The sequence below is a fragment of the Talaromyces marneffei genome, chromosome 4 (assembly GCF_009556855.1).
Source record: "Talaromyces marneffei chromosome 4, complete sequence".
Lineage (NCBI taxonomy): Eukaryota > Fungi > Ascomycota > Eurotiomycetes > Eurotiales > Trichocomaceae > Talaromyces > Talaromyces marneffei.
This window is the reverse complement of record NC_072351.1, coordinates 1674527-1686811: the sequence shown is the minus strand read 5'-3', so window position 1 is coordinate 1686811 and position 12285 is coordinate 1674527. Positions and strand designations below refer to the sequence as shown.

Sequence of the window (12285 nt, the reverse complement as noted above, 5' to 3'; positions counted from 1 at the left end):
TTTCCTGCGTCTCTTGCCTTGCCATTCGCTTCCGTTGCGTTTCTTTTTTTTTTTTTTTTTTTTTTTTTTTTTTGGCGCTAGATTATTTTAATAATAAATGAACTGTTTCTCTTTATACTCTCGCCTCGTTTTATATACAGAGTATGGACGTCTCGACCTCCAACTTACGGAGACAGACGGATCAATTCTGCGCCTCCCTCTCAGCCTGCCTCTTCTCCTCCTCGGGCGTCCTCGTGCGTAATTGCAAGGCATGAATCCCTCCTTCTCTAGCCATCTCGTCCTTCAAGAGCGAATAGACCATTCGATGGCGCACCGGTTGCGATTTGGATTGGAATGCTTCTGATGTTATCGTTACACTAGATGAAAACAAGTATGAGCAGTTGTACGTGCAATAAGGGTGGATTGTTATGTAGATGGAGGACGGACTGAAAATGGGTTTCTTTAGAGGTAGTGCCTTGCATCGGCGCATGGTGGGCGTGGAGGTGTGAGTCGTTGCGGATTTGGAGGGTTGTTGGGGTGAATGCTGCGACGAGCTGTAATCACCATAATCATATTAGTTAGTTTCAGTCGAGAATAAGGAATGAATGGTATGGGTTGGGGAGAGAGAGAGAGAGACCTTGTCGCGCATCGCATCCTCAACCGGAGTTATGGACGAAGCTGTCGATGACATTTGGGCTATTATTGATCGGTATGGCGATGTACTTGTGGGAATAGTCGCAAAGATGCGCCTACTTAGTAGTTGGGTACTCAAGGGTCGCATTGGTCTTGTATTATGTGTTATCGTTGTTGACCTAAGGAAGGACAGAGTGAACAGGTGATGTCAAATAATTTCTATGGGGAAGAAGGTCCAGACTCCACTGGGATTCCCGCGGAAGTTCTGGTGTCAGATCCAATCAACGTCTGTCTGTCAGATTTTATCTACGACTTCTTTTGAGACAAGAAGATTAGTACTGATAATAATAGTAGTATGATTATATTCCAGCAATAATCAACATGCTCGTTCGTGTATCGCTGAGGACTTGCGCACAAGTCCAGGGCGATGCACCACGCAGCAGCAGCTTCCTGCTCAAGCAGCTCGTCACCAACAACCATATTCAGCATCGCAGACTCTCGTCCTCTGTCAATGCGAATCAATCAAACCTCTTCCAAGCTCTTGAGACCCATGACCCGCTCAGTGTAGCCGTGAAACACTTTAGAACCGGCCGCAAGTTCACCTACGCAGACCTAACCAGAGATATCATTGAATCACGAAAGCGACTCCTACAAAAATGTTCCGCCAAGGGAATATCATCTCTCAAGGGCGAACGAGTTGCTTTTGCGGCAACGAATAATTATTATTCCGCGGGTACTGTGTCATTTTTCCCAACCCGAACTGATTTTGGAAGCATTTGGCTGATAACAAAAAAAAGTGAATTTGTTTTCTATCCTGGCTAGTGATGCGATTGCAGTGCCGGTGTTGCCTACTCTCCCATACCTTGAAGCCAAGTATATCCTAGACAATGCGGATGCAAAGATGTTAGTTTTAGCGGACACGGCAGACAAAGCTCGGAAAATGGCGGATTGGTTCGTTGGCGGAGATGATTTGATTGTCGATGTGAGAGAGCGTGTCCCCAGGCGTGGGCATTGTGAAGTATCATCGCAAGTTGACTTTCCTAATGTACATGACGCAAAAGGAGGTCTTATGTTGTATACTTCTGGCACCACGAATCGACCGGTATGTTACTTTGTTTCAGAATCAATGGTGCGTACTGATCATCGTACAGAAAGGTGTCTTTTTACCGTTGGCCGCACTACAAGCCCAAGCGCAGTCATTGATTGAGGCTTGGAAGTATACTCCAAAAGATCATTTACTACATCTTCTTCCGCTACACCATATTCACGGCCTTGTGAATGCGCTTCTCGTCCCTATTCTTGCGGGCTCGACTGTTGAATTCATGCGATCCCCATCGGCTCCGACTCTTATTTGGCATCGATTAGCTGCACCATTTTTAGACCAGCAGCAACATGAGAATCTGAAGGACCGCGAGAAGATCACCTTCTTGACAGGCGTGCCAACCTTGTACACCCAACTCATGGCAAATTTTCCTTCATTACCAGACGAGATTCAAGCAGCGGCAAAACAGGCAATTTCGCCTGAAAATCTACGACTGAATATTTCTGGATCAGCGGCATTACCGACACCGACAAAATCCGCCTGGACAGGATTGAGTAATGGGAATGTCCTTTTGGAGCGGTATGGTATGACTGAAGTCGGGATGGCTATCAGCTGTGGATTAGACCCCAATGATCGTGTGGATGGTAGTGTGGGCTGGCCATTGCCGTCCGTGGAGGTGAGATTATGGGATACGGACAAAGAGGAGGTGATCCAGCCCGGTGAAGAGATCGACAAAGAGACTGGTCGTGAACGAGTAGGGGAAATTCAACTACGAGGACCCACGATTTTCCGCGAGTACTGGAACAATCCAAAGGCCACTGCAGAGTCTTTTGTTTCAGATGCTGATGGCAAGGGGAAATGGTTCCGAACTGGTGACGTTGCGGTACGAAGAATTGTCGACGCCAGTGGTAAAGGGAGCAGCGGTGAATGGGCTAAAGGGCCCATGTATTTCATTCAAGGTCGTCTTAGTGTGGATATCATCAAGACAGGAGGCGAAAAAGTGAGCGCGCTTGAGGTTGAGCGGGAGCTGTTATCATTGTGCGTACCTTCACCTTACCATTTCTTTTACCTTGCTTTCTCAGAGGAACAAGTCTAATGTCTACAGGCCCGGGATTGCCGAAGCAGCCGTTGTCGGTCTGCCGTCTGAGACATGGGGACAAAAAGTGGCCGCGGTAATCGTTCTGGACACAACCACGACACCACAACTCATCGGTGATGGCGGCGAGACAAGCAGCAGCAGCAGCAAACCGAAACCGTGGGGTGCCCTGCATCTGCGTCGAGCGTTGAGTGACCGTCTCGCGGCGTATAAACTTCCGCAGGAAGTGAAGGTATTGACTGGGTGCATTCCGAGAAATGCAATGGGCAAGGGTATGTTCCTTACCTTCCTTACCTTTTGTGAGGTGGAAGATACTAACAGAAACTGCAGTGAACAAGAAGCTGCTTGTCAAGGAGGTTTTTGGAGTGCAGGGTTGAGGACAGGTCTGTCATGTACGATAGTGAGACTGTAATACTAACTGTGTATAAAAGTACGTACCGTAGTACTTTTCTACGTAGTATTATTCCTTGCCTCGACGAAGTGATGATCACCGATCCTTACTGGTCTCTCCGAGAGGGAATTACCGATACGGCCCCGTACCGGCCCAATGTGGGTATCGTTTAATTAAGTGTGCTTGTGATACAAATGATTGGTTTGTGCCTGGCAGCAGCAATAAACACTGTGGGGTTGGCGTGTGTTAAATACGGTCTAGATGTATCATATACGCCCAATACAGAAAATGAGAGCGGTCCCCTGACGATCGTCTCAATCCTCTACTGCAAGTAATCCTCGGCTGAACGAACGAGTATAACTGTAGTACAGAACAAGGCTCGAACCAGAGAGTGCCAACGAAGGATACTAACTGTCTCGTAAAAGACATCCTTGCTTTACTCGTCCTGTGCGCCGGAAAGCAAGCAGCAGGCGCAAGGAGTCGAACAATAATTCTGTCCAAGCAAACTGGTGAAAGGAAAGCCCAAGAAAAAGCGACTAACCAGACGTGGATTAACCTCCCCACCGGCCAACTCAGTCTGGGTTGGTTGTATATTTAGCGTGCGCGTCCCCTGTGCCGCTTCCCCCATCTATTTCTGTGTCGCTCCTCTCGCTCTTTCTCTTCTCAAAACAACCTCAAGAACCAACCCGTTCAATTCACTCTTTTGAATCAACCCAACTATCCCGGTCGTTTCTACGCCGATTACATTCGTTCTAACACATTACAAACGACGATCTATCGAATCTTCGATTTACATACCAACAATCTACTTCTCCTGTTAATCTTTTGATATACATAATCAATTCTCAACATCAGTCAAAATGCGTTTCACTGCTGCTGCCATCGTTGCTTTCGCTGCTGGCGCTCTCGCCTCGGCTAGCTCCAGCGCTTCCGTCATCACGGAGGTCATCACCTCCTACGAGACATACTGCCCTGAGGCCACCAGCTTCGTTGCTGGTAGCTCCACTGTGCACGTTACCGCTGTACGCTTTTCTACGTTGTGTCGTTCGTTATAAAGGATAATGCGCTAACTTGAATAGCCCGGTACCATCACTCTCACCGGCTCGTACACCGTGACCCGTCCTTTGTTGTCCTCCACCGTCACCATCTGCAACGCCTGGTACGTCCCATCCATTTCCTCGCTGACGAGTAGAAGAATACTAACATCAAACAGCAGCTCTACCGCCGTTCCTCTCGGCACTGGCTCCCCCAAGCCTCATACCTCCATCCCTGTTGCCCCTGTTGCTGTTGCTTCAAGCACCACCGCTCCCGCCTCCCCCGCCTTCACTGGCGGTGCTTCCCACGCCGCTGCCGGCGCCGGTGCAGGTCTTGCCGCTGTTTTCGGTGTTGCTGCTTTCTTACTTTAAACCTGTTCACTCTGCACGTCTCTGATCTTTGATTCGATTCTATATAAGCAAGGGAGGAGGCGATCAGACAAGATATACAAGCACGATGAATGAACAAAACAACGGACTGTTACTGGCTGCTTCGCTTCGATTCGCATTATACCTAACCTGACTTGACTTGTTGAATTCTTATACCTACTGTTTCGTTCATTTTTTCTTCTAATTGTAATATAGCGTTTTATATTGGGTTTGAACTCATTTATTGATTTGAAGAAGGTCTCTTATTTCGTAGTACGTAAATTTGCTGTTGATATTTGTATCCATCTTCCTCAGCGATGTGGTGTGAATAAGGTTATGTTCTGGAGAAGAGACATCTATCATCTTGCTTGATTGGGATACGATTGGAATGTTGCATTCCAGAGATTGCGCTATCAGTTGTCCATGGACCGACCCTATGCAAATTTTGGGTGGAGTTGTGGGGTGGAAATCGTACGACATTGTCATCTATCATCTCAGACTCAGATATCAATGTTGCATTCGGATCACTACATATCAACTCGTAGCTACATATACCGCGGTGATCTCGAATAAACCCCCTCTGAAAATATTCCTTCATTGATACTTAGATATCGATCATGACAACCCAAGGATACACCCACGACCCTGCCTTCGATAAGGGCTATCTCTCTGTAGGCTCCATCCACAAACTACACTATGAACAATACGGCAACCCCAATGGGAAACCAGGTCCATCCCCCTCCCCCCTCTATCTTATCTCTCTCTCTCTCTCTCGAAGAGAAAAGCTACATACTAACTGACGGGAAGTAATATTCCTCCACGGCGGCCCAGGAGGAAACACCTCACCCTCCAATGCCGCATACTTCAACCCAACCATCTACCGCGTCGTGCTCTACGACCAGCGCGGCGCCGGCCAATCTTTACCAACGGCCTGTATTGAGGAAAACACAACTCACCATCTGATTGGAGACATTGAGATCCTACGCAAGCATTTGGGGATTGCGAAATGGTTCATGGTCTTTGGCGGCTCCTGGGGCGCTACGCTTGCATTGTTGTATGCGCAGCGATACCCCGAGATGGTGGGATCGATGGTTTTGAGGGGGATTTTTACCGCGAGACAGAGCGAAATTGACTGGACGAGGATGCCGGATGGTGGTGCAGCGAAAATATGGCCTGCTGAATACGAACGGTTCTTGGGTTTTTTGGATGATGATGGTGATGAGCGACGGAATCTGCCGGAGAGTTATTCCAAGTATATCCTAAACGTCTCGGATGATGAGGTAGCACGGAAGAAGAGGATGGATGCGGCGCTGGAGTGGAATAGATGGGAACTAACGATTGGGGCATTGACGCATACACCTTCGACATATGACAAGTTGATGGATGAGGACTGGGTGTTGGCGCATGCCACGCTGGAAGCTCATTATGAGGCGAATGGGGCGTGGTTGGAGGAAGGTCAAATCCTGAAAGGGGAAAATATGGAGAGGATTAGGCATATTCCTGGTATGTGACCAACTTCGTCGGCTTGGGTCAGATGGAATTGCTAACGAGAGAGGGTGAAGGGACTATAATTCAAGGACGATATGATGTCGTCTGTCCACCACAGACGGCGTGGGAGCTGCACAAAGCATGGCCTGGGTCGAGGTTGTTTATGATTCCGGATGCAGGCCACAGTCCCACTGTAAGTATCTGTCGAGTTTGGTTGAGTGTGATAGACTAACTTGGAGGGATTAGGAACCCGGCACGTGGAAGAAGCTCCTTGAAGTATGTGATGAATATGCCGAGTTGGATTTCTGATGGTCTTTTGCGTCATATATATTTAGTTCTGAATTCTGAATATTGAAAATAGGATATAAATGAATCATTCTTGGTCTAGCATGCAGGCATTCATAGTAGTCTCACTGGTAAAAGGCGATACGCACACACACGCACACACACTCACTATCAACTTTTGAACGTTCTTATCAACATTGTAACGACATACATATATATAGCAGTGAAATTGACTATGGTGTATACGCCAGTTTCCTCTAGACTATGCTGCTTATCATAGTCACACCATCCCAAGGAACAGAATATCAAAGAAGAGAGGCTCTGGAGCCTGGCCAAAAATATGGAAATTTCCCGATCGGGAAACTACCGAAAAGAGTAAGGTCACTACATCATCCATGTTAAGCCCTAACTCAGTTGATCGTCGAAGTGCATTCATCACTTTCTGGCCAATCTTCATACGAGCATATGGATTAAGTTAGTAGCGACCGAAAAAAAAAAAGAACGAAAGAAAGCGCAATCGATACTGTTTAGATAGCTGGGATTAGTCAGAGCGGACCGGTGAAGGCAGACAAGGAGATCCAAGTGCCATCTTGAGCAGTGTTCAGACGCGTATGTCGTACTCAGGAGTGACGCCCGAGTAGATGTTGGTAAATAAGATGATTTTGCCAAGTTGATTGAATCATACTCGGTCATATACATAGTCATACTGTTGAGTCAAAGTCATCCAGCTCAAGTATAAAATCACCCTGTAGATGTCGACCTCAACGTTGAATTCTAATTCTCTATTCCATACATCAGTTTCAAACAACGAAGTCCTCTCACATAAAGATCATCCAACCAAAACAAGATTGAATATTGTAAGCGTGAACTACGTTATAACAGCTCATGTTGTGCCCTAATTGATGAGTAAATCTAGATTCACATATCAAATACTTACTCGAATCTGGAGTCACCGAGATGTCCGCGGCGCCAATAACCCCAAATAATTACTTGACACTCCCCGAACCGACAATACTGGAACCATGCTGTGAGTACTATAGAGTATATCTGGGCAACCAAATGTTTTCTGTCATGATGAATACCCTGTATTCCAAGACTGCACATTTCTATGTCGAAGAAAACATCACGACTGTAGGCGATCCACCACAGAAATCTGAGGAACTATCAGAATACCGCGAGAACCTACCAAAAGATCACAACAAATTACCACGGCACGCCGTCATAATCATGACGAAGGAATGGGTGATTGTGGTTCGTCCGGAACCGCAACAGACAGAGCAAAATGTGCAAATACAAGCCCACCATTATTGGCATCATGTGGAGAACATGCTCCCAGATGACAAACATCGAGAGGTAATTGATACAATTATCTGCTGGGTTTTCTACCCTGAAGGGGAGATCATGTCCAAAATTCACGACGACGAGAAGCCTCTCCCGGCTTACAGACAGATGAAAATATACAAAACAGTTTTTGAGGAGGGTATGAAGAAGATGGGCTGGCTTAGCAATAGGGTCTTTAAGAGCAAACCCTATTACTTAGGAAAAACCACAGTTAGTAGTTCCGAGACAAATTACAGATCCCAAATCGTGATACACCATCCGGATCTCTTCCAGTGCGAAACTTTTGGGTTCGAGAGTCAGGATTATGAAGCCTGTTTTTCAAGCGGTTATAAAGCTTTAGGGTTCCCTTCGGTTTCATTGATCACCCTTGCCGTTACTCGTAGGGCTGATGGCGACATCAAGGCTGTTAGGTCGTCGCGTATGGTTTGGCCCACGCAGGAATTGATAGATCGTAATGGTCATGAGCGAATCAGATGCTGGTGACAGAATCTATTGCTTTTTGGCCGGTTGAATGATGCTAACGGTTTTTTGCTTTACATTCTCTTTTCTATCTTGCCGTGTGCTCTTTTTTTGATTTTGTTGCGAGTTAGATCAAATTGACGTATACCTACAGAACTATCAATTATATAGTGAGAATACTGTAGATCTGAGGATAAGCGGCTTCATTAAGTTGCATCACTTAGAGCTGGAAGTAGAGGCATGATACGCTGGATTAAATATCAATTGATGCAGCCCTGCCAGTACGCAGTCAGGTAGGTACGTATGGCACTGAGAGTTATGTATAGTGGATATTAATACCAAAGAAGCCGTACTCATAGTCATAGCCACTTAGGCACCCATAGACGTGGTCAGTAGAAGTAGTCATATTCAGTCAAATCTAGACACATTCAGCCATCTATGCACCTGCACACAGTCATTCGAGACATATATGTATAGATGATCATAGTCATACTATTGAGTCAAACCAGGCTTCAACCCCAAAGATAATATTTGATTCTCTATTACATTCCCCAGCGTCGAAAACCGAAGTCCCTCATTAGGAAGTCTAGATAAACATACATATGTACCATGCGCTTTTTCAAACCCCGGACCAGCAAGGCGTCTGCAGTACCAACAGGACCAACGGCACCAGTAGAACCAGCGACCTCAGAAGCCAACTTCGGAACCTCTGAACCGCGGATTCTGGGAAACCGTGAAGCCTACAGCAGGAGGCTTATTGACAAGGGGGAGCTCTTTATCATAAAGTACGACGGAAACGACGAAGTTTCCAGAAGAATGAACTTGATTCTTCAGGAAAGCATCATCCTTCCAGTTGATAGAAATTCTGTCAGGAAATCAAACGATCCTAAAAAAACTGCCCTGGGACGTCGTCGTGCTCATGACCGCTAAATGGTTGCTCGTGGCTCGCCCGCGACCACAGAAAACACAGGAAAACGCGGAGAACCAAGCCAAATACATTTGAGAAGAAGCCGAAAGACTGCTTGAAGACGACAAGAACCCAAGGAAAATTAACACAATTATCTGCTGGTTTTTCGTCCCCAATGATGAGGAAGCGTTCAACTCCAAGCTTCACACCGACGTGCATCCCATCCCGGCCAAGGATCGAGTGAAAAGATATACTGAAATATTTGAAAAAGATGCGAAGAAGATCGGCCGGCTTCACAACTTGTTCTTTCAAGATGAATACTATGATTTAGGATACGGCCTAGGACCGGAAGACCAAACGATCAATCGCAGAAGCCAAATCGTCATACACGATCACAGCACTTTCCTGGGCGTTTGGGACTATTGGGCGCTGAAGAATACAATGGATTATGATTCATACATGAAAAGCAAGTATAAAAAGCTACTATTCCCATCGATTTCATTGATGGCCCAGGATTCTCATCGGAATCTCGACAATCACGAGGTTGTTAAGACGAACACGACAAACTCGAGTGTAGTTTGGTATGGCTAAAACGGGACTCTGATAGCTATGATAGCAATGAGTAAGTCAAGTACTTCTCTTTATAATTATCTATTGCTCATATATTCGGCTGTTTGATTGAGGTTTCTCTTTTCTCTTCTTTCCTATCTTAATGTGTATCAATATTTGATTATCTATTGAGTCAACTCAAATTGACCTAGGAAAGCTACAAATCAATCAATCTGCAAATCAAAGTATAACTATCGTAAGCTTATACTCAATGGCCGAGTCATTTGGGGTTTGTCGCGGACCACGGCTCGTTCTTGTATCAAAATTTACCTATCTAGGTAATCGTTGCCAGATTGGTGTCGAGCGAGCCCTATCATGCCGAACCACGTCATCCATACCTTGACCATTGTTGATATTATACTATATAGTATAGTTAAATGTTTCAATGTCTTATTTTATGTAAATATCTTTGTAACATATTAGTCAATGGTCCTTGTGTTACTTTTTTATATCTGCATATACTGGGCGTAGGATCTCAAAAAATGAACAGCAGACAACCCCCCAGAGTTAGTTGACCTCTCATCCAGGCAAAGAAGCATCAGTTCCTCCAATAGTAAATTCATATACGGACCTAGGTATCCTACAGCTATTGCTGAAACGAACTAGGGAAGTTTTATTCTTTCATTTTTGACCTGTCTACTATATCCGAGTCATTACTGTGCCGTGTCTCGCTATAATGTGGTTACTGGAATCAAGTCAATAATAACCAGACGACACAATTACAAGAGACCATGAATGATATGTCAATGCGGAAATGATAACCAGAATCGGACATTGAGATGGTTCTAATGGGCCGAGGCCGTCGATATTATGGTTGTATTATTGATAATCCGGTTCAGCAGAGGAGAAGGCATGGAAATAGAATGAACAATGTGATACGTAACTACCACGTATAAGAATGGAGCGGAAAGGTATGTTAGCATGTAAGGAAAAGCAGCCTTGCAACTTTTCTTTCATTATCCCCATAGTTACTATGAGCTAGTACGTACGAGTAGAGTTGTGGTACGGACGCTGGAGTGCATTTTCCGCGACCTAGGCCTATCCGAATCTGAATTGTGAAACACAGGAGGCGTGTTAGTCGAGCACTGATAGCTTGTGACTGATCACTGATCGATCTGTCAAATGTCAAGAGGCTCGTGGTGGCCTATTAATACAAAGTTACTGTACGTAATTGTATGTCGTACGCGTACAATCATCGCCGCAACTTTCAAGTCGCCCTTGCATACATAAATCTCAACCCGAAGAAGGCATTATCCGGAGGGGATGGCGGTACCGGTAGTATCTTACCGATTTGCACATATTCGGGATCTCGGTTGATCTTTGTGGTACTACATACATACGTATATGGTTGTGTTGAATGTTCCGTACACAAATGGCAAGTGCAAAGACATGGGACGGAGACGGCTGAGACCTGACGGAGAGCTTAACCCCTTTTCTTATCATTCACCCCGTAAGCTCTGGGTTTTCCGGATTAGCCGCGGCGGCGGTTGAGACTTTGGGAATTTGTCGATGCATACGTAGTACTGTTAAGTGAACTGTTGGCCTGGTTATCGGATACGTAACTTAACTCAGTTAGTTAATATAACAAGATAAAGACCCCCTGACAGCAGACGTGCTGTCAGTGCTTCGTGCCGGTGTACGTAAGTGCATGTGATCCAATGCTATTGAGTAGCAGTAGGCTGAAGAATGTTAATGTGACGATTGAGGAGGCCACTGCAATAGGAGACTGTGATATAGACCATGAGCTGGGATAACAGCAGCCATACTCTGTAAGTTAATATGGAAAGATAATCCGTCAATCGGGAGAAGTGATTCGAAAGAGGAGAGACTCAGAAGAGAGAAGAACAGCGCCAAGAACCGCACGGGGTCCCTTCCCTGTGCGCTTTCCCAAAGGAGCAGCCGAGTTCCGGCTAAACCCAGCGGGTCGCTCCTGCCTCGCCGATCATTCTTCCCATGCTTCAATTGATCCATTTCACGTCTCTCTTTGTTTTTCTCTGTCTTGTCTTCATCTCAAGGATCGCTTCTCTATCGTCGCTTTTCTCTCTCAAACCCTGCCACAAATCGACTGAGGGCTGTGTTTCGAAGTTCTACCTGCTACTACGTAGTAACCCTTGCTGCTCAATGTGATTGCAACGGTGACCATACCGTCTCTCGTATGGCCGCAGCCCCGTCACAAAATTCATGCCGTCTCATCGGGGACTACGGATCCTACTGTCTTAGTGCGCTCTTTGACTCTCTTGAGTTCTTTCCACCTTGATTGAGCCGTGAGCCATGCCTGTTCCATCGATTATCTATCGAATTCATCTTATCCCTACTCCGTACTCACTACGTGTTCGTACTTGCTCCGTACCTTGACTGGCTCTCGTGCGATCCGGTCGACAAAGCCATTGTCAAATTGCTACGCACAGGATGCATTAACTAAGGCATTTCCAATTACGGAGTAGACGATAGAAAGAAAAAAAAAAAAAAAGGAAAGAGAGCATTGGCCAGGGATCAACTCCATGTTTCAACTTTCCACAGGTTACCAGTCTGGGCTGGTGACACGAACGCCCTTGCGGATGTCACTTCTTAGCCCATCTAAGGTAATAACGTACTGTACTAACTTAGACCCAGCGCCGCCACCATGTAGCGCGAGCAGACCGTGCTAAATTG

At 45.9% G+C, this 12285-nt stretch overlaps 6 protein-coding genes across 6 annotated transcripts; 5 read left to right on the top strand and 1 right to left on the bottom strand.

The window, feature by feature from the left end:
• Nucleotides 1-181: 181 nt before the first annotated feature.
• On the bottom strand, nucleotides 182-670 carry EYB26_005660 (uncharacterized protein; the record flags this gene model as incomplete). Its single annotated transcript, XM_054264943.1, has 3 exons — nucleotides 182-356; nucleotides 427-533; nucleotides 617-670. The coding sequence occupies 3 exons, from the start codon at nucleotides 668-670 to the stop codon at nucleotides 182-184; spliced, it is 336 nt and encodes a 111-aa protein (XP_054120918.1).
• Nucleotides 671-993: 323 nt separating this feature from the next.
• On the top strand, nucleotides 994-3127 carry EYB26_005659 (uncharacterized protein; the record flags this gene model as incomplete). Its single annotated transcript, XM_054264942.1, has 5 exons — nucleotides 994-1345; nucleotides 1410-1714; nucleotides 1764-2692; nucleotides 2760-3022; nucleotides 3081-3127. 5 exons carry the CDS (start codon nucleotides 994-996, stop codon nucleotides 3125-3127), a joined length of 1896 nt encoding a protein of 631 aa, XP_054120917.1.
• An 874-nt stretch (nucleotides 3128-4001) lies between these two features.
• Nucleotides 4002-4547, top strand: EYB26_005658 (uncharacterized protein; the record flags this gene model as incomplete). Its single annotated transcript, XM_054264941.1, has 3 exons — nucleotides 4002-4163; nucleotides 4221-4300; nucleotides 4355-4547. 3 exons carry the CDS (start codon nucleotides 4002-4004, stop codon nucleotides 4545-4547), a joined length of 435 nt encoding a protein of 144 aa, XP_054120916.1.
• A 614-nt stretch (nucleotides 4548-5161) lies between these two features.
• EYB26_005657 (uncharacterized protein) lies at nucleotides 5162-6341 on the top strand (the record flags this gene model as incomplete). The annotated part of the gene is made up of 4 exons (XM_054264940.1): nucleotides 5162-5273; nucleotides 5352-6047; nucleotides 6107-6225; nucleotides 6279-6341. The coding sequence occupies 4 exons, from the start codon at nucleotides 5162-5164 to the stop codon at nucleotides 6339-6341; spliced, it is 990 nt and encodes a 329-aa protein (XP_054120915.1).
• A 933-nt stretch (nucleotides 6342-7274) lies between these two features.
• On the top strand, nucleotides 7275-8141 carry EYB26_005656 (uncharacterized protein; the record flags this gene model as incomplete). The annotated part of the gene is made up of 1 exon (XM_054264939.1): nucleotides 7275-8141. One exon carries the CDS (start codon nucleotides 7275-7277, stop codon nucleotides 8139-8141), a length of 867 nt encoding a protein of 288 aa, XP_054120914.1.
• A 585-nt stretch (nucleotides 8142-8726) lies between these two features.
• On the top strand, nucleotides 8727-9047 carry EYB26_005655 (uncharacterized protein; the record flags this gene model as incomplete). Its single annotated transcript, XM_054264938.1, has 1 exon — nucleotides 8727-9047. The coding sequence occupies one exon, from the start codon at nucleotides 8727-8729 to the stop codon at nucleotides 9045-9047; it is 321 nt and encodes a 106-aa protein (XP_054120913.1).
• Nucleotides 9048-12285: the final 3238 nt, after the last annotated feature.